General features: G+C 39.6%; 1 protein-coding gene across 1 annotated transcript in view; it reads right to left on the reverse strand.

Moving 5' to 3' along the window:
• Nucleotides 1–15506: 15506 nt before the first annotated feature.
• Nucleotides 15507–22368, reverse strand: part of STMN2 (stathmin 2) — a 49968-nt gene continuing 43106 nt past the window's right edge. Inside the window, exon 5 of the mRNA XM_077876482.1 lies at nucleotides 15507–16873. Within this exon, the coding sequence (XP_077732608.1) occupies nucleotides 16814–16873 (60 nt within the window). The 3' untranslated portion in view covers nucleotides 15507–16813. The remainder of the gene's footprint in view (nucleotides 16874–22368) is intronic.

Consider the following 22368-nt stretch of genomic DNA (forward strand, 5'->3'; position numbering starts at 1 on the left):
AGTTTCTCTCCTATTGCTGCCTACCAGCCCGTGAGTTGAGAACACCCAACCACAGCCCAGTAGAATAAAGAAAACCCAGTAGAAACACATCATCACTGACACTCCTCATCCCTTATTCCAAATGTCTATTGGTTATCATGTTGTCTTGGTTCTACCTCCTAAATCATTCTTTGTCCCAGCCCTCTCATTAGCTTTGTCTTGATTACTGAAATAGACTCCTAATTATTTCCTTGGCTCTAATCTTATTCTACTCTAAACCATCCTCCATGCAGCAATTATAATAATTTCTCTAATACACAAATGAAATTGTCCTAGTCTCCTCTTTTGATATTGTAAAGACTTTCCACTGTGGAAAGATAAAATCCCTTTCCCTTCTGCCGTCTGCTGTCTGTCCTTCTACTATTCTCGTCTCTCATCATTGCTCAACTTTTACTCTGAGTTTCAGCCATTAATGAATCATCATACCATTTCCTGACTCTCTGCTTTTGCAGGCTTAGTTCCTTCTACCTGGAAGGTCTTCACTCATGAGTCTACTTGGAAAACATCTTCAAAACTCTCCTTAAATGTCACCTTTTTGTGATGGTTTTTCTAGTTCTTATGCTGATTTTATGCATTATCTTTCTATTTATCTCTATTATATATCTATAAATAATTCAATTTTCTTTTTTTTTTTTTAAAGATTTTATTTATTTACTCATGAGAGACACAAGGAGAGAGAGAGACAAAGACACAGGCAGAGGGAGAAGCAAGCTCCATGCAGGGAGCCTGATGTGGGACTTGATCCCGGGTCTTCAGGATCAAGCCCTGGGTTGAAGGTGTCACTAAACCGCTGAGCCACCCGGGCTGCCCAATAATTCAACTTTCATACATTATAATATATTATAAAATAATAAAATAAAATATAAATATAACATAAATTATATATATATTTTATAAATACACAAATCTCTATACTGTATAATAGAAAGTAAAATGTGTACTCTATAAATTAGAAAGTAAAATATAATGTAAAATAATTCCATTTTAATATATAAATTCTATGTAATATATAACATACATATATATAATTATATTCACACAGTACATTGAAAGTATATTATTGGTTTGTTTACAGGTCCACTCCCCTCAGCAGACTGAGTTCCCTGTGGGTGTGATTGTGGGTTATTCAGATCCCTCTTGTTTAGCGTGATCCTTTATATGTTATAGGTGGTCTCTCAATATTTATTGAATAAATACACAGAATAACTCATACTCTTTACAACTAGAGAGTAAAGTCTGCAAAGGCAAGTACAGTGCCTTTTATATATACTCTTGTATTTCATTTATGTTTGGAAATTAGGAGGCAATCAACAAGTATTTATTGACAATCTCTGTTGAGCTCTGCCACATAGGGGTAGAGTCTGTTTTCTATTATTATTAACAAATGTTGTTACGCATATATGCCATGCTCTCATCATTAGATTTAAGTTCCTTTAGGGTAAGGACCATGTTTTATGCATTGCTAAGCCCACAGTGACTCTTGCAGTACTGTTTAATGAACGTCCATTGATTGAATAACCAGGTAGCCAAGCCTGGATTATTTTCTTCCAACATTTATGGCTTTTTATTTCCTGGAACAGTATCTGGCCTCTCCTGTGAATGGTTCCTAGTGAAGATGTTGCGGAGGCCTCTGGGAACAACTTAGTTTGGGCCAAGCAAGGGCTCTAAGCTCTTTATACACGTCCTGATGTGCTCTGACAGGAATAATATCACTAGGTGTCTCAAATAACACACTCTTGAAAGCACCTGGTCGTTGACTTTTGCCAGGAAATGGCACTGCTCCAGGGGCCTGTTCATTCTGGCTGGCGGTGAGTTGAGTGAATTCTGGGCAGCCTGTCAAACTTGGGTGGCCATTTTTGATTCTGCCCCAACCAGCCGAGAACTCTTCCATGTTTCCTCATGTGCCAAGCAAAAATGATAATTGCCTCTCATCTATCTGAATGAGTTATGATGAGTCTAAATAAGATTATTCAATATGAAGGAAGCAGCGGTTGGAAGTGCTTGAACAGCATAAATGCAGAGGAGAAACCGGAAAACTCCTTCCCACCCAGTATTAATACCTGCTGTGACCTATAGTTGAGTGATGAAAATTAGAAATGATTAGGAAGTGGGGATTTGTTCCATTAGATAAGGATAATTATAAAATTATGAATATGAAACGCCTCTTTTTGTCTTCCATTTTAATACATTTTAATCTAACGACAGTATTTATTATCTTCTAGGAATGCGTATTTCATTATTAATGTAAAACAACAACAACAACAACAATATTTTATGTTCAAGTCCTCTGTTTCTTAACAAATGGAGCAGAAGAGTGCTCCTGAAATAAAATGATTGCCTGGGTCAAGAGTTGTTCTCACATGTGATCAGACATTGCCCCCTGGTGGTCCAAAGTGATCACGTATTTCCTCCAGAAAGAGAAAAAGGGAAGGCAACATGTCCCAGGCTGAGGTGCCTGAGGACCTCTCTCCCTCTCTGTCTCCCTGCTTCCCCACACACTTCCTCTTTCCTTACTGTCCTTGCCTCTCCACCATGTTATTTAAACCACTGTAACTAAAAAAAATAAATAAATAAAATAAAAGAAAAAAATAAACCACTGTAACTGTCACGTACACTTTTATAATTCCAGTGTAGTCTTACTTGCTCAGTTTGATAGTCAAGGAAATATATATTGAGCACCTACTATATGCCAGGCATTTGCTACCACCAGAAATTTTTGGACAACTTTATCTTATCTGTCTCTTTATTTTAACAGAGTGTGAAGCTCATCATTTTCCTAAGTGATATGAATATATGCATATGTGTGTTTACACTTAATTGTTGTTGACGACTTGTTGCTGTTGTGTGTTTAGCACCCAGCCACGTGTTTGGCACTTAGTAATACCTAACATTTGTGGAGTGAATGGATGAAAGTTAAATCATTTCAGTTGAAAGAAGCAACCACATAGGGTTATAGAAACAGAGAGGCGAGCCAGCAAATTTGGGGAGGCGGGACAGGGTGGAGGTGTGTTCAAGAAGGGTTCCTTAAAGGAGACTTTGGATGCTTGAGCTGCACAGGGAGGTAAGGCACGCAAGCAGAGAGAACAGCATGACCAAAACCATGGGCCTGGGAAGGAGCATAGAATGTGTGTTCAGTAATGTTGGAAGATGCCAAGACTAAGACTATCCAATGGACAATCGGCAGCCACTGCAAGAGCGTGAGAGAGCTATATTTGACTTTTAACCAGATCACCATCTGGATGGCCCCAGAGCTGAGGATAAGTTTCTCTTATATGCTGAGCCTGATGTGCAGGAACCACTCCACAAAAGTTAAATGCAAACACGACTCAGTAAGAATGGAAGTAAAATAAGGACATTCCTGAGGGTGGTTGATGCAAGTAAAAGATAAGTGAAGAGAGTGGGCATATGTTTGTGTGTAGAAGGGGGAGTAAAAGACTGAAAATGAATGTGACAATTTCCTCAGATTGTGTAAACTGCACAATAGATCCTCAATGAATGTTTGCTGAATGAATCAATGAACCTTAGGGCTAGTTGTCAGAGCAATAGTGAGCGGAAGTTGTGGCAGTGAAATCCTACAGATTCTGTGGTTTCTTCTGTGTTTTTAGTTGCATTAATCAAGCCCTACTTTTGTTCTGTTTGGTGTTGCATTCCTTAGTGTGTGCTACATACAGACCTAGACTATTGATGTACTTAGGTTTTTAACCTACATTTCATAATGTTTCAATTCTAAAATGATTGAGGAAATAAACCCTGAAATCTGGGTATCACTCCTAAAATTTGACTCCCAATTCAAACTGTATAAGCTTTGTTCCTGGTGTGCTTCCATGAAAAATATCTGCACACTTATTCATGGAATAGGAATCTACCTTAAACTTATACATATAGCAATATCCATTTTGCAGTAGTTTTCCTTACATGCTGTTCTCTTTGCAGAGACTAACTGAGATTCATGGGCCTTTTAATGAGTATATTACTCTAAATGAGTTTCACTGCACGGCAAAATCTTCCTAGAATTTATCGTAGTTTCTGGAGATCATGAGAATTTAGAAGTCTAGCACAATACTTTGTCAGTATTCTAGATTTTGTAAGCATTTAAGAAATAATCTATTCTTCAGATTTCATGTATTTTTTAAAAGAATTTATTTATTTATTTATTTATTTATTTATTTATTTATTTATGAGAGAGAGAGAGAGAGAGAGAGAGGCAGAGGCAGAGAGAAAAGCAGGCTCCTCCCAGGGAGCCTGTGGGACTCGATCCTGGGACTCCAGGATCACGCCCTGAGTCAACAGCAGATGCTCAAACGCTGAGCCACCCAGGCATCCCAAAGTTTCATGTATTTTTAAATTTGCTGAATTCTTTTTTTTTTAAAAAGATTTTATTTATTTATTCATGAAAGACACACATACACAGAGAGGGAGGCAGAGACACAGACAGAGGGAGAAGCAGGCTCCATGCAGGGAGCCTGATGTGGGACTCGATCCCAGGTCTCCAGGATCACACCCTGGGCTGAAGGCGGTGCTAAACCGCTAAGCCACCTGGGCTGCCCAAATTTGCTGAATTCTTAAGGATGAGATAGGATGTGAGTAGCCTGATCACAGGCTTGAGAAGAAACCTGATTTGAACTTGAACTCCAGACAGTTTTACTTTATGAATAATACTTTTCTGGATAACATTTTTTTAAGGTTCCAAATTGTTATTACTTTTAAAAAGGGCCATTATTGGTCAAAATTCAGTCAGGAACCAGTTCTGTCAAAGGGAAAGAGATTTAAGGGAATTCAGTGTTTACTTGAACTTTGGAAGACCTGCAAGAATGAAAGCCAAAAGGCCTTTAGCTGTTTTGTCCAGAAAGCCAGAAACTTGCCACTGCCACCCAGGAAACAAGAGATGGCAGGAAGGGCCAATGTCCGTGGTCACAGTTTTCCTGAAGTGGGGCATTGTCAGGGATATGTGACCGCTACAGAAGATCATGTTTAGCTGAAGCCCACACATCCACTGCTAATTCCAGAGGGAAAAGAATGCCTTCTTCTCTTCCACCTTCCAAATCTGATATAAGTGCATATCATTGGCAGGATCTATAGAGTATCGAGAACTCTGCTGGCAAAGGAAATGTGGTTCACAAGTTTCTAGTCTCTGGGGATGGCACAGAGGGAATGAGGAGGATGCTGAATGATTTTGGATGATATCTAGCATATTCATTGACAATAATCAGACTATCCATACATCTTACTGGTTTCTTGTATTGGCAGAGTATATCCTTGAGTACTTTTTTCAGAAATGGACAATGACTCTTATGGTTTTTATATCTCTGAAAATATCTTTATTTTGCCTTCACATTTGATTGATTATTTGGTGATTATAGAATTCTACATTATTTCCTCAAGACTTTAAAAATATTCCATTAGCAAAAAAAAAAAAAAATATTCCATTAGCTTTTAGCATTCAGAGTTGCCAACAGGAGGTCAGAGGCAATCTGATTTTTATTCCTATGTAGGTAAACTATTTTTACCTCTCTTGATAATTTAAAGGACAGGATGTTTCAAAATTTCAGCATTTGTATGGGTCCAGCGTTTTGTCATTCACCCTAATTAGCACCCTGTTGGTTCTGACGAGAACATTGTAGGTACAGTAGAATGGGAGTAAAAGCCTCCTTGAAGAGGCTCATGAGAGAAGAAAGGGGGAGAAATAGTGCGCAGGGAAAATGCTTTGGGAATTTTTCTGCAAGGTGAAGCAGAGAAATATGTCAGTAGCTGGTGGAAAATGGAGTAGAAAACAATTTTATGATGGAAGAGGTAGTAACATGTTTGTATGCTGACATTGTAGAAAGAAAAAGAATGATGAAATAGGAGGGAGAGGGGAGACTTCTTGGAGCAATGTATCTGGGTTGGTTGGAGGAGATGGACTCTAGTGCACCAATGGAAGGCTTGGCTTTGGAAAGCTCATCTGTAGTAATGGACTGGAAAGCAGAACATAAGCGTGGTAGGTGGATAGATGCGTTGGTGGGAGTTGATGGATATTATGTTCTAAATACTTCATTTGCTCAGTGAAGTAGGCAGCAGAGTCATCAACTAAGTGTGAACATAGGAGAGGAGATGTTGGAGGTTTGAGGCAGTGTAAAAGAACATAAAGATAAAACCAGAGAAATAAAGTGTGATTGTCAGAAAAAATTAAGGACTCCACTGAAGATCATGTCCATGAATTTAAAGAAATGTCAGTCAGAATAGCTGTGTGATTCCTGCAGTTATGTTCATCTGCATGGGTACAAGCATGGACCATATGGAGAGTTAATTTATCTGGGGTTACAGGCTTGGCCAACTAAGTACAACACATTCAGGGAGGGTAAGGATATAAAAAAAGAGAGAGATGGCAAGGATTGCCCATGGAAAATAGGCTGGTAAGGGGGAGAGAAATGATGACTAAGGAAGGAAAAGTACATGAAGAGTTACTGTCAAGAGACTGGAGTTCCAGTGTGGTTGAAGGGGAAGAGTCAAGTTTCTAAAGAGATTCAACTGGATACAGCAGGTGGTGGTCAAAGAGATGCAAGGAATGGAGACAATGGTGGGATTTGGATTATTGATAATGAGAAGGTCTAGGGAATAACCACAAGGCTGAGTGATGAGGAAAAGTGAGAGACCAAGATCACTCGAGGAGGGGAGGCCAAGCAACCCAAGCAGAATGAGGAAGCCTCAACTGTGTGAATATTAAAATTGCCAATCACTAGAACAGAAGTAGAGTTGAAGAGAGTTACAGTGATTCAAGAACTAAAAATAATGGAAAAATGAGGCAACATCACCTGGAGGTTGGTAGTGAATGCCAACGATGAAGAAGTTGAATAGTAGGGTAACATGAGCTTCAAGACTGGGTGTTTTAGGGCAGCCCCGGTGGCTCAGTGGTTTAGCGCCACCTTCAGTTCAGGGAGTGACCCTGGAGACCCGGGATTGAATCCCACATCGGGCTCCCTGGATGGAGTCTGCTTCTCCCTCTGCCTCTCTCTCTCTGTCTCTGTCTCTCTCTCTGTGTCTCTCATGAATAAATAAATAAAATCTTAAAAAAAAAAAAAACCGTGTTTTAGGGAGGAAGTGGAATGATCTAGATATGGCAAACAAGAGCAAGGTTGATACTTAACATGTCTTCTTGAGACACCAGCAGAGGAAAAATTGTACTCAGGTGAGAGAGGGGTTTACATTGGGAACAGAGGGAATTTGTGATTTGAAGGAGACAAAGCACATCCAGTGTTCAGGACACAAATGCCAGGGGTTTATTACCAGACCCTACGAACTGTGCTGATGCGATACTCTCCCATTTCCGATGATAGTTTAGTTCATCTAGACTCCATTTCCTCAGCAACAAATGGGATCTTGAGGCTTCAGAGACCTGGACTAGCAGTAGCCTGTAACGGCATGACCTGCAAGCAGAGTCAGCAGCCCAGGTGGTGTGGTCTGTTGGGACCAGTATTAGTTTGATGGTGTGTGTAGCTGAAGCTTTTGGTGGTAAAGTTCTGGTCAAAGAGTTATCCCCAAGTGATTTTATTCTGCTTTTCTTTGTGGTTAGATGTAAGAAAGTTTTCTATTTTTCACAGAAGTTGGTTTTTCTGATTATCTAAAATGGTCCTTTATATGACATAAATAATTTAAAACCAAACAGGCACTATCAAACTACAGAAGGAGGAAAGAGACGGGAACTAATATTTATTAAATGGCTCTATATACCAGGTACTGTGTAAGTATTTTTGTCAATGGATTCATTAATTCATTTTGTTCATTCATTCACTAACTCACCAGAAATGTGTGTGTGCATGTGTGTGTGTGTGTGTGTGTGTAATACTTGCTAAATACTAGGGATTCAACAATAAATTAGAAACTCCATCTTAGAGGAGCTTATGGTTAAAACATCTAAGCAAACAGAAATTATAATGTAGTGTGACATAGGTTAATAATTAATAGTTATTGGGATATTTACTGTGCACCAGGGGCTGTGGATGATCTTTTATATTAGCTCATTTAGTCTTCTCAGCAATATTCTCACACATTATATTAATCATCTTGTAATAATGTTGTGTTACAAACCATTTCAAACCTCAGGGACTCATAACAGCAAATATTTACTTTTCTTGCATATTTTTTTCTGTTTTAGGGGCTCAGTTAGCTGGCCTTGCTCCAGGCTTTTGATTGGACTTAAGTCTGCTCATTGTCTCCACATTCTCGTTACAGCAGTTTTATTGTGACATATTTTCATGACAGGTTATAGGAGTATAAGGTAGCTAGCCAGCCTCTGCACATTTAGAGAATTTACTCATGTCAAATTTATTATTATTCAATTGGCCAAAGTATGACACATAGTCAAACTCGACATCAGTGGGATAGGAAAACATATTCTCTCTCCTCTAGTGGGAGGTCCTGCAAGTCACATGGCAAATGTCAAGGACACATGGGGAGAGTAACAAATTGAGAACAGTGATTCAATCAGCCATTTGCATTTAGTATTATATTATCCCAAACTTATAGGTGAGAAATTTAAAGAAAACAAGCAACTTGCCCCGGGCCAGAGAGCCAGGAACCTTTAGCCCCAGTGACCATGCCCTTGCCCACTACACTATTTTGCACAAGTGCTTTGGGATGGGGGAGGGTGGCTTGCTAGTCTAGTGGAGTGTGAAGGAAGGCTCTTAGAGAAGGTAAGACCTGGGGGTGACCTTAGTAGTATTTGGCCAGACTAAGAGTTTCTATTTGGTTTAACATCACAGAGGGCATTAGGTACTTTTACTGGAGAGGTGAGAACAGAAAGCAAATGGTAGCAGGCTAAGGGGTGCATGGGAAGTAAAAGAGAGGAACAGCTTCTGGAAGCTTGACTGAGATGAATAGGGAAAAATAGGATTGGAGTAGGGTAGAGGATAGCATTTTTTTTTTTTTCTTCAAAGACCTGAGTGCTTAAGGCTAACATGAAAGTTAGTAGAGAGGCACCATTGGATTTGGATTTGACCTCTAGAAGACATAGACATGGCCAACAAGCACATGAGAAAATGCTCCGCATCACTTGCCATCAGGGAAATACAAATCAAAACCATGATGAGATACCACCTCACACCAGTGAGAATGGGGAAAATTAACAAGGCAGGACACAACCAATGTTGGAGAGGATGTGGAGAAAGGGGAACCCTCTTGCCCTGTTGGTGGGAATGTGAACTGGTGCAGCCACTCTGGAAAACTGTGTGGAGGTTCCTCAAAGAGTTAAAAATAGAGAAAACTCTAGCATACAAAAGCTTCGCATGCATACTTGTCAACTACCTCTAAAAGTTATAATTTCCTAACACACCAAATCCAGTGACTGAGGTTTCAATAGATCCTTTTGTGTATTAAAGGGAGACACAAGGTGTACTAGCATTTCATTTAAATCCATGGATACTTCTGGAAAGCCTTTTCACACCTACTTGTAATAAATATGTTACCACAGATCCCGAATGCAAGTTAAATAAATGTATCAGTTCAGTTCTATATGCTATGTCACAGATGCTAAGCTAGATCACATGTTAGTGTGCAATGGCACACACAATCATGGAAATTATTGCTTCTCCCTCTTTTTTGAGTCATATCCAACTCTTCTATCTTCCTTACTTACCCCCCAATAATCTATCTTGTAGCAAGGGGCAAGGATATGGTGGATATTCTAGAGGCCAAATCCTTCTCTTCTTTTGTATATTTTTTATTGGAGTTCAATTTGCCAACATATAGAATAACACCCAGTGCTCATCCTGTCAAGTGCCCACCTCAGTGCCCGTCACCCAGTTACCCTCACCCCCCGCCCACCTTCCTTTCTACCACCCCTAGTTCGTTTCCCAGAGTTAGGAGTCTCTCATGTTCTGTCTCCCTTTCTGATATTTCTCACTCATTTTTTCTCCTTTCCCCTTTATTCCCTTTCACTATTTTTTATATTCCCCAAATGAATGAGAACATATAATGTTTGTCCTTCTCCGATTGACTTACTTCACTCAGCATAATACCCTCCAGTTCCATCCACGTCGAAGCAAATGGTGGGTATTTGTCGTTTCTAATGGCTGAGGAATATTCCATTGTATACATAAACCACATCTTCTTTATCCATTCATCTTTCGATGGACACCGAGGCTCCTTCCACAGTTTGGCTATTGTGGACATTGCTGCTAGAAACATCGGAGTGCAGGTGTCCCGGCGTTTCATTGCATCTGTATCTTTGGGGTAAATCCCCAACAGTGCAATTGCTGGGTTGTAGGGCAGGTCTATTTTTAACTCTTTGAGGAACCTCCACACAGTTTTCCAGAGTGGCTGCATCAGGTCACATTCCCATGAACAGTGCAGGAGGGTTTCCCCTTTCTCCACATCCTCTCCAACATTTGTGGTTTCCTGCCTTGTTAATTTTCCCCATTCTCACTGGTGTGAGGTGGTATCTCATTGTGGTTTTGATTTGTATTTCCCTGGTGGACAGTGATGCGGAGCATTTTCTCATGTGCTTGTTGGCCATGTCTATGTCTTCCTCTGTGAGATCTTTCTTTCTTTCTTTCTTTCTTTCTTTCTTTCTTTCTTTCTTTCTTTCTTTCTTCTTTCTTTCTTTCACTTCTTTGCTCTCTTACCCTTTAAAACAATGCAGGTGATTCTAGTTATCATCATAATAAACCAATGAAACATTCAATTTGCCTTTTATTATCTGATATAAATAATTCAGTTGGTTAGATCAGGTCTCCCTCCCAATATCATGACTTTAATTGGTTTCCTTGGCATTTAAGGGTTCAGATGAATTGAAGATATGGAAGCCACTCAGAAGCTGCTGAAACATTCAATTTCAGACTGAAGATGATATGGACCTGATATGGACCTAAGAGACCTGTGTGATGGTGAAAAGAGTTTCAATCCACTAGTCCTTGTTAATGAATAACAACTCCAAAATTCAAGACTTTAAAAAGAGTTCATCTCACTCATGCTACATGTCTCTCACTGATGGGGCTGTGCTCTCCTTCATCTTTATTCCAGGTCGTAGTAGTGGAGGGAAACAGGTTGGTGAATCATGAGTTTGCTCTTAAAGCTTTCACTTTCAGGGGCACACGTTACTTCTGCTCATATCCCACTGACCAATGTAGTTCATACAACCTTACCTAACTCCAAGTGTCAGGAAGTACAATCCTGAAAGGAAGCCAGAAATATTTAGTGAACAGTGCTAATGACAAATAAGTGAGAAGGCATCTTAGCTGTCATCAGTGCTGTCCGCCAAGTCAGACTGTGATCTGTGCTGCAGGTGGCCACACTCTGCCCCTCCACGGTCTTTCTCTACCTTTCTTCTTCTTGCTCAGCCTCAGAGGTTGACATCTATGCACTGTGTTGACTGAGCTCACTTCCCCTTTGGTTTCTGGTTGCATTTGGCCAATGTGAGGCCTTGGCTAGAGATTGAAGGATGAGAGTAGAAAGATGTTTCCCCAATCCTTCCTTGACAGGCTACATTTGTTAGAGGCTAAATTCCTTTTCAGAAGGTCATAGCTTCTCATAGCCCCAGATTAGGTAGCCTTTTTCTTTAATATTATTTATTTATTTATTTATTTATTTATTTATTTATTTGAGAGAGAGAGAGAGAGAGAGAGAGAGAAATAGGCAGAGGGAGAAGCAGGCTCCATGCAGGGAGTCTGATGTGGGACTCTATCCCAGGTCTCCAGGATCAGGCCTGGGTAGAAGGCGGCACTAAACCGCTGAGCCACTGGGGCTGCCCAGGTAGTCTTTTTCTATAGGAACAACTGTCTCCTGGGTCTTTAGGAGGTGTTTGGAAATGGCTTCTCTCTTTGTTAGTACACCTTCGGTGTTTTACCATCCTTAGTTGGTTTCTTTCAATATGTCCATACTATCCTACTGCAATAGAATCTTCATTAATTTCTCTTCATCTACCTATTTATAGTGATGTATCATCTGTTTCTTGCCAGGATCTGGACCCATATGATGATCAGTAAAAACTTAGCAACTCTTGAATCCACATGGAGGGTAGCCAGCTGGTTGAGAGGACTGCTCAGATTCCAATATTCCATTGGCATATTCTCCAGTGCCCCTGTGGATGTGGCCAAGGAGAATAAAGGACAAGCAGATCTATTTAGAGCCATGATCCAAGAGCCATAGATGAGAGAGCGTCTTTCTGGGTATCAGAATAGAGATAGGAGCAAAGAATGTTCCCTATTTATCGCAAGGGTAGAGAGCACTCACAATATCTCGCCAGAATTTCTATTGTCAGTGAATGCTATATATCCTCTATCATTTCCTCTTAAAACAAGGGTGTTTAGGTGTTTATTGTGATCATCCTATCCCCATTTCATCATTGCATATTGAATTTATTGAGGAAAATAACTTGTCGTCTTAATTAACTTGTTTCTGTTCAAGAGGGCTCACATCCACATCTGTCAGAGAGAGTACTGTGCATCACCCAGAGACCCTGGATATTGAGCTTGCTGCTATGGTCAAATGGACCTGGGGATTTTATCTTAGGGACAGTAGTGAATGTGGGAAGGAGAGTGATTGAATGCGTGGTAACCAGTAGGGTGGTAGTCACTGGTGCTCTTCATTAAATATTTCTGACTTTCCTCCTTCTGAGCTTATGTTAGGATTGTACTTTCCTTCCCGTTTGGAGTTAAACGTGGACATATTGCTTGCTTTGACCAGTGAAATATGATGTGTGCTGCTCCTGGGTAGAAGCTTTAAGAGGGCCAGTGTGTGATTTGCCCACTTCCATTTTTCTTCTTCCGTAGTGACCAGCAGTGTGACCATGGAACTGCTTGGCCTTTAGCGCAGAGTGAGAAATGAGAGTCCAAGTGGCCCATGCTGGACATGAATCAGGAGTAGGAAATAAGCTCTGTGATTTACTAGCCTCACTGAGGTTTTGTAGGTTTTATGACAGCCTGATCTAGCATCTCTGTTTGAATTTGTAGCAAAGATAATTCTAGACAGAGTATGTAGCATGTTCCAGAGACCATAAGTTTCTTGTCAAAGTGAATAGTCTGGTGTCCAAGAGGAGTAATGTTCTTGAGATATTGAGGGGATAGTGGGGCACTTGAATGCCATGCATAGGAGTGCAAATTTCATTCTGATCCAGAAGCAGGAAGAGATAGTAGAGGACTAGAGAGACAGAGTGTAGAGGAGCCTGCAGATTGGAGCGAAGGATGTGTGTTGGTTGCTGTAAAATCTAATAAAACCTAAAGTAGGGCAGTGATTGTGGAAATAGAAAAGAAGCGAGAAATGAAGAACAATTGGGAGGTCAGATTGATGCTATTTGATGACTGATTGGAGGTGGGTGGTGAGGACAGTGAGGGATCCAAAATGACTCTGCAGTAATTTGGGGGAGGAGCTTGGGAATCTTAGTTTTGTTTTGGACTCTGTGTTTGCCTTAAGAATTTCCAGCAAAGCACCTGATTAGAAGTCAAGGATAATTGCTTTTTTAGGGCTGGGAACACAAAAGGTGATCGATTATTTGGTAGCTAAGGTCAAGGATGCATTATCTCCTCCTTCTTGTTCTCTCTCTCACTGGGATGGGGGTGGATGTGGTGCAGTGTAGCTATCAGTACATTTTTACTTCTGTTTTCTCCTCAGAAGTGTTGTAAAGGCTGGTGCTTGCCTCCAGAGAAAACATTTGTCAACCTTCATGTGTTCTGTGTATTTTTGAGTATAGAAGAGATAGGAGAGCAGGGTAAATCGTTAAACCAATGAGAGTACGTGAATTTTCTTCAGAATGCATTTCAAAGTCATATATACAATTTAAACACAGTCCTGAAGAAGCCAGACTCCGTGAAATACGTTGTGTCAGAGATGCAAGACTATTGTTTCCTTGGCGTTATCCTTCTCTTAGATGTTTTCTTTCTATTGTTTTATTAATCTGCAAGATGTAGTTGTTCATTTTTTTTCTTGTTGGGTTCCTTTGGGTTCCACTTCTACTTTTTTGAATAACATAGTATGAGTTTCTTTTCAAGCCCCACCCCAATGGAACATGCCCTGACAGAAACACCATCACCATTGTGGCCATCACCAAGAATCCACATATCTGTATTGATTCTATTTTGTAGTGGGGTCTCTCAAGTGAGGTTGCAGATAAGTTGTGTTAGTATTACTCGGGAACACGATAGAGACGCATATTCTCAGGCTTCCACACAGACCCCAGGAATCAGAAATTCTGGGGTTGGAGCTCAGCAAGCTTATTAAAATCTCTCCAAATGACTAGGAAGCACACCAAAATTTGGGAACCACTAGTCTAGAGGAGCTTCAAAGACATAACATATCCTCACTGGTGTGGTAAGATTTGAGGATGGTCTGCTGATGAGCTATTAATAAGGAGAGAAATCATGATAAGTGGGCATAGTGTGACCTGGAACGAAATCACTTATCCTTCTTCATCTCTCTGTGTCTTAGCTTCTTCACCTTTGGGATTAGGCAGTTGGATCAGTCAGTATTTCCAATTTTGGGACTCACAAAGTAGCGTGAAATGTTTGTCAACTATTTCTAATATTTCAGAAAGCTTCACAGAAGTTTTATGTTCTCCCTTAATTTGCTGCAAGGACAGACCAAAATATCCTGTTTGCTAGTTCTGAGCCAAAAATAAGCAAGTAGATTGTGAGCTTCTTGTGATCATTCATTTTCATGTTTCCAGGGCTTAATCACAGGGTCTGGCCCAATGGGAGCCATTCAAATAATGTTCTATCAGAAACAATTATGAACTAAGTTACATAAAAATCAGTATGAAAATGCAGAGTCTCTTATGCCAATCAGAAGCTCCGATTGACTTCCCAAAGGAAGATCATGGAGCTCACGTCTGTAAGCATGTGTACTGATCATTGCTGTGTTAGATTCCTACAAATAAAGGATATTTAGATAGGGACCAGGTGGCCTCACCTCCAAACTTGGCTTGGATAGTGCTTCTATGGACTACAGCCCAGTGTACTTACTCATAAGTCTGTGTGGTTTCATTTATTTATGATTTTCTGCTAAAACTGGACGTGGTTCCTTTGGTCCTGTAGGATCCATCTGGGTCATTGACAGGACCCTGCTGTGTCCATGTGTGCAGTGTGCTTATCGGCAGCGCAAGATTCAGCAGTATGGCAGGGCAATCACATTTAACAGGCTGGCAAAGGCGTTCTGTGGCCACATGGGAGAGTGTGAGGTGTGCCAGGAACCTTCCAAGTGCTCTGAAAGGGGGTCTCTTTCTCCGAATTATTAGTCCGAACCTATGGTTATCTCCTTCAGTCCTGAATGCTTTTAAGGGGAACAGATTGAAGACCTCTCCTGCAGTGCTGGCCTGTCAGAAGGAGAGAGAAAAGAGATGCCGCCTGCTGTTCCAGAAGGGAAGTGAATCAGCAGGGCACTGGTTTCCTTCAAACTCTAATTATTGTCTCTTTGCTTAGGAGATTGGCTAATCCAATGGGCACCCTTTAAAAATCTGAACTCCGGGGTCGGGTCCATGAAGGGGCAAGAGAACAGACGGCACCTTTATTAGTTCACAGAACTCCAATTCTTTATTAATCACAGCTTGCTCACAATGACATACAGGAAAATAGCACTAATGAAGAGTAAATATGCAGGCAGCAACCTTCAGGAGTTGGGATTTGGGGGAGAAACGACTTCAAAACTGCGATAGGTACTTATGGTGGGTGTCTGGTGATTCTTAGTTGGCACAAACGCCCTGCCTACCCCCCTTAGCTGTATCAGCCCTCACAGATGGAGTAATTTCTTTTTATTTTAATAGGCAGGATTGCCTCACACTGGGGAAGAAAGACCAGCTTGAGTGAAAGTCCGCAGTGTTTTTGATCTTGTTTGTACGTGTGTTTTAATGCAACAACCAGCTCACAGTTTCCAAGTGGAAAAATATTCAGTAGCATCATGTACTTGTACTATAGGTAAGAGCTTAAAATGAACATCATCAATCATGGCATCCACAAATAAGCCACCTGACACATTAATTAATTCATTCCATCAAAAGAACTTAAACTAGAGAATTAAGCCCACTTCATGAAGAGCGATTTCACGGCTGCTTGAACCATGTGGATTTGGATCTGTGTTCAGCAGTTTTAAAAGGTTCAGCTTTCTGCTTCTACCCAGACTGATCTCAGATCTGTCTTCTCATCCATCCCTTTCTAACGCCAAAGCACATTTGTAGCACATAATCCAGTAGAAGCAGAAGTAAATGCTATGATTGGTGTATTTTTCTTTTCTTAGCCTGGTTTTGTGGTTTCTAGGCAGTTAGTAGATTATGAGTGAACAAATGTGGAGGTTTGCGTGGAATCATAATACCTGTAACCTAGGTATGGTCTTAGTCAAATTCAGAGATTACAAAGCCGTCTAGGTCATTAGGCAATGGTGGGTTTCTAGCACCATAGACTGTCTACTGACCTCATTTTTCTGTTGGAATGAAAAGGGCAGGGAATGGAGTTCAACATGAGGGCTTCAAACAGAACAGACCTAGCAAATTCATTTGAGTGGAAAGACACGACATCAAAAGCCTGTTACAGGACATGTAAGATTATGAAATAACTTGCATAATGCAATACTTGTATTTTTTAACAAAAATGTAAGTATTTACAAAATAAGATCCAAGGTATTTTTTAAACATCAAGCAAAACATTCTGCAAAGAGACCGCATTGAATTTTTTTTTTAATTTTTGATTCTGTTTTTTGTTTTTTATAATGAGTTCTTTTTAAACCATGTCATACATTTCCCATACTGATATCGCATGATCCATTATAATATAGGCAGGGGGATTTCCTAATGGTAGGGCGTGCCATACCCTCCATCGCTTCAGCCAGACAGTTCCACCTGGAGCTCCTTGTTCCTGCGCACCTCCGCAGCATGCCTCTCCTGGAAAACACCAAAGGGAGAAGCAACGTCACAGAGCCTGGTTGTCTGCTCCGCAGAGAACCAGGAAGGCCTGCTTACTCCTGTACACGATACACTTTCTCCCTGGAAATCACCCAGGTGTTTGGTGTCTCCCTTGAGGGACTGTTCTCATTTCACGAGAAATGACAACAAGAGACCCAGGAAGTGTTACGTTACAGAGGATCTTGTAAGCCTTACAGAGTCTAAAAAAACCTTAAAGCTGCATTTGATCAAAACTGTGATCAAGAGGTCATATGATTCAGAGAATTTTCAATATGACGGCTACTGTATAAATCTAGGAAATAGCACTAAAATATCACATTGTTGTTTTCCCTCTCATTTTAATGGTGTTTTTCCTCCTCCCCAATATTTTAAGGGCTTTTTTTTTTTAAAAAAAAAGATTTTATTTATTTATTTATTCATGAGAGACATAAAGAGAGAGGCAGAGACATAGGCCGAGGGAGAAGCAGGCTCCCCGAGGGGAACCTGATGTGAGACTTGATCCCAGGACCCTGAGATCATGGCCTGAGCCAAAGGCTGATGCTCAACCACTGAGCCACCCAGGCGTCCCTTAAGGGCTTTATAATTGCCAGTGGACACTTTGAGAGGATTAGATGCAGGAAGATGACTTTTTGTATGCCTCCTAAATGCTTGCTCTGATAGTCAAGGCCTTTCAAAACTTGACTCCAAATGACCTTTCTAGCCTTACCCTCCATTCTTCTCTAACACACACATACTTGATGTTTCCATATAATGAAATTGTCTTTTCATGCAATTTTTAATGCTTGAGATTCCTAGTCTTTTGTCTCTATTTGGTCAGGATCATAACTTACTCTTTAAAGCATGTGGTTGTTACATCTTCCTCCATGAAGATTTTTAGGAGACCACAAAATAAAATTAACCTTACTTTCCATTTGAACACCTGCACAAATCTTTGCTTATGTGGCAAATAGGTGGCAGCCCTTTTATTTTAACTTCTGCTCTGGGTATTTCTGTTTTTGTCTCATCTTCCATATTAAGTAGATGCTTATATATAAACTCACTCAGGGGCAGGACTGCATTTTCTCACTTTAGTTATACTTGCTGGGCATAGTAGAGTGTTTTGCACTAAGCCCGTGATTGGTGGATGTTTATTTACCTGAGGAACTGAGGCACTAAGCTTGGTTTGGGAACTGAACTTTCTGTGGAGGGAACTGAGAGGAAAGGTAGATGTACATAGTTCTGTACTAAATGACTATATGCCCATTGTGTTGCATACCATAGGTACTAAATAATTGCTTCTTGAATTGAAATTTCAAAATGCTGATGATTATTAGTATTACTTTTCTACTTAGTGTATTATTTACACAGCTATTTTTTTCCTCCTATAACTCCAGAAATTTCTTGTAGATTCCCTTAGTTCAGGGGCAAAGACCTTGACCAGCTATAAAGTAAATCTTATCATTAAACTCTTAATCTCAATGAGTCTTTGTTTACTGTGTTCTTCATAATGCTGAGCATTGATTAGGCACCTAACATGTGATCAGTTCTGCATGAATACAGATTTTTACCTGTTAAATTCCCTTCCTCCTCACAACAGTCCCATGGTAGAGGTGTAATTCTGGTTCCCATTTGACAGATGAAGTAACTGAGGCACAGAAAGCGTACGTCATTTGCCCAAGATCACAGAGCTAACAAGCGGCAGAGCTGGGACCCCATGACAGCCTGGTTCTACAGCCCACTCTGCTAATCACGGCTATGTAAGCTCAATGTTAGGGGAAAGAGAAAATTTAATAGTTGCATGGAAAATGTGTCTTTTCAAATGTAGGTGCTGGGAGAAAAAAGGCATATAACATCTTATATACTTCCTTGAAAGACAGAATTGGAGTTAAGCAGGAAGTTGACTCTAGAGAGTTTAAATGCAATTTTATTTAATTGTTTTAAAAGAGCTTTTTATGTATGTTTAAAAGCCATGTCGAGAAGGGGATAAAGACATATAGGGAAGTTATATGTGTCCCATTTAGAAATGTCACAGAGAAAGTAGTGTGGCTATAGCTGGCTCTGCCTTCTTTTTTGTCCTGCCATTATGAGGAAAAAGATGCAGCAAAATCTTTCTCACAAAGAAACTAATTAGTGAGAGCTGAGTTCTGACAAAAATTAGGAAAAAGCCCAGGCCATCAGTTTACTAGAACAAAATAACAGAGATCTACGTCTAAAGATTGATACAAATTCAAATTTATAATATAGTAGGGAGCATTAAAATTAGTATTATTGGGCTGCTCTGGAGCACACTTCTTATTAAACTCAAAATTAGTCGTAAGGAAATGGGTTTTGCTACAGAAAAGAACAAATAGATCTGTGAGCTTGAAATAAACATAAAAAAGGGAAATTAAATACATTCTGACTTTTTAGGAAAAATATTGTTATTTCAGGTATTTTGGTAAATCTATTATTTGGAAAACTTTGCAATCATCAAATCACCAAATAAATAACCATGAAATTGCAATTTGACTTTATGATATGAACGTGGGAGAATCAAAGGGCAGACATGCAGAAGGCATGTGGTTTTCAACATAGTCTTTTTCTTTTTTTAAATCAGGAAATTGCAGTTGACAGAAGTTACTAAGGTAGTTGTGATACTCTGAGAAAGCTCATCAAACAGTCAAGGCTAGTCTCTGATAACATTCATTTCATTATTGAGCTTCTACTATTCATCAGGCGCTGTCAGACACATGGCGAGACAGTCTAAAGCAGATCTATATTCACGAAGTTCTCTGCAATTTCCCTCCTTCCTTCCATCAATATAAGGGAGGTGTAATAAATCATATTTTAGCATTGCATGCAACTATTCCCTTGATATGCAAAAGTGTATGAAAGGTGGTTTTAGGAAAAATTCTGATTCCCTAAGAAAATGTGATTAGAGAGATTTCTGGGTCAAAGCCAAGGAATATGAGGTGTTCTTTTTTTTCTTTACCTTTTAATGTCTCCTTTGCCTTAGGTATCAAACACAAACCAGGGACTTGAATCAGATGACCTAGAGTATCAGTTCCATCTATGAAATTCTGCTACATGAGTCTATTTCAAATGCAAGATGAGGTCAATCAATATCATCAAGAATTCTTTTTACAAATGACCATGCACTTGCAAAACAAAAGAAGGGTCAGGAGTGAGCTGTTAGTGCCAGGAAGGCACATTGTCATATATCAAGATGACAGTGGTCACCGGAATAAAAACTTCCAGTGGTACTGCCAAGCCTGCTTACTGAGCAGTGCTTGAAGATTGGCAAGGAATTGTAGCTTTAGCTTAGTATAAAGGGTGAGAATCAAAAAGGCACAGCTTCAAATCCAGACTCTGTGGTCTACTTGGCTTTGTGATCTTGACCAAATGGCTTAACCTCTCTAAGGACAAAATTCCTTAGATGTGAAATGAGGACAATAACAGTATCTCCTTACAGGGTTATTGTTTGAATTAAATACGTTAGTACAGGCAAAATGGCTGGCCCACAAGGAGCTATCAGTAAGGGCTAGTTTTAACTCCTCTTTTCCTTTCATTATTCATTCATGAGACAAGCTCAATGGTAAATAGTTACGTAAATGGCACTCATGAATGAGAATGACCCCCCCAAACAAAAATCAGATAAGAGAATAAAAATTGATAATAGATGAAAATTAATAATGGTTGAGATCTCTATCTAAAGAGTTATACAACATCAAAATTGTGCCTTAAGAAAAGAATCACAGAATCCTAGTCCCTCAAATTATTTTTATTATTTTAAGCTATATCATATTATGCGATGTGATAATCACTGAAGTAATGGCTACAGTGTTTTCACTCCAACTTTTCTGTATCAGAGGTGAAATGATCAATTATACTAAAACAATGTCTCTTATTTCCTAAGTACTGTCCTTTGTGGTTGGCTAGGTAAAGTAGCTGTCAAGGTTGCCTGCGTTTTTTGGTTCTCTCACTCCTGAACACTATGGAAAGTTCCTTTGGTCTTTGTTACAATATTATGGTCTGGGTAGTCTTGGCAGTGGCTAGTGAATGGTGGGATACAGCTATAAAAGCAAGAAGATGTGACACCATTGAATTAAGTGGATAATTCAATAAGAATTCAACTTCTATAAGAGTAGAAGTCCTTTTAATTGACCTGCTAGGTTAGCCAACAATCTCCATCCCCCCCATCATTCTAGTATCTCCTAAATGTTGGGTTGCTTGTGAAGCTATAGGCTCTTCCTTTTTATTTCCACATACTTTTCCCTTTCCCTAGTTGAATTACATATTGCTTGTGGTCAATGATATTTCCAGCCTGTTTGACTAGCTAGTTGAAAATTTAATTACATAATTTAATTAAATATTACAGTAATAGAAAATTGTCAGTGTGGAGGGAAAGCTTTGGAAATACTTGAGAAAGGGTATTATGATCAGATATTGGATCAACTACAAAAGCCAGGGGAAATTGTAAAAAAGAAAAGTTGTTAAGATCTTATATATATCCATATGATTTTGCAGATATCTTTAGTCCTCATCCAATTTTACAGAAATTGAAACTGTACATCATGGCTAATATGATATAGGTGGAAAGTGGGGGGGAGGACTAGGACTGATTCATTTCTCAAAAAGGTCTTGGCCTATATCAAAAGATTGGTAACTGGCTGTACATTTAAATGTTTGATATTAAAGTTTTTTGTTTAATGAATGTATGTATTATTGTTAAAATGATTATATCTGCTTTAGCTGATTTTTCAGAATTATCCACTACAGATCCTGGTGGAGTTTGATGGACAGCTGTTGCTACTCAGGGTTTCTGATGGGCCAGGGAGTGAATTTTCTACAGGATACTGTTGAGTGTTAGGAGAGGAAGGACACATTCAGGGAGGAAGAAAGTGTCTCTTTAATCCTTTCTGCATGGAGGAACAGGTACTTTTCTTTCTGTTTCCATCTCTGTCTCAGTGTCTGTTTCTATTATACTATGCCAAGAATAGGAACATTGTAAACTTCACCAGAGTGTCAATCATAGTCCACAAACTACACTTTTGAGTCCTGGGCATGACTATTTATGTCACTCAATTTGAAGACTGTTGGGTATGTGTAATTTCAATTTGAGTGACATAAACAGATCAGTCTAGCGTAGCTCTTTCTGTCTAGACATTCCTTTTTCTACACCTTTCTCCACATTTGATTCTTTTCTATATAATAAGCTGGAGTGTTGATATGAGATGCTATGAAAACAGATATTGAAAAAAAAAGTGTAACCCTCGTTTCTGAAGGAAAAGGGACAGTTTTATAGCACAAAGATAAAAAATATTTAAATATAATTTGTGACAACATAACAAAGCATATTTAAGAAGTCTTTAACTCAGTGGTTCTCAATTCCTGCTAAATATTAGCACCTACTGGCAAATATTAAAAGTAATACTGATCTCTGAATTCCACCCAGACAATCACATCAAAATCTCTTAGTTTAGGGACACCTTGGTGCCTCAGTATTTGAGCGTCTG

This window comes from Canis aureus, chromosome 28 (genome assembly GCF_053574225.1).
Source record: "Canis aureus isolate CA01 chromosome 28, VMU_Caureus_v.1.0, whole genome shotgun sequence".
Lineage (NCBI taxonomy): Eukaryota > Metazoa > Chordata > Mammalia > Carnivora > Canidae > Canis > Canis aureus.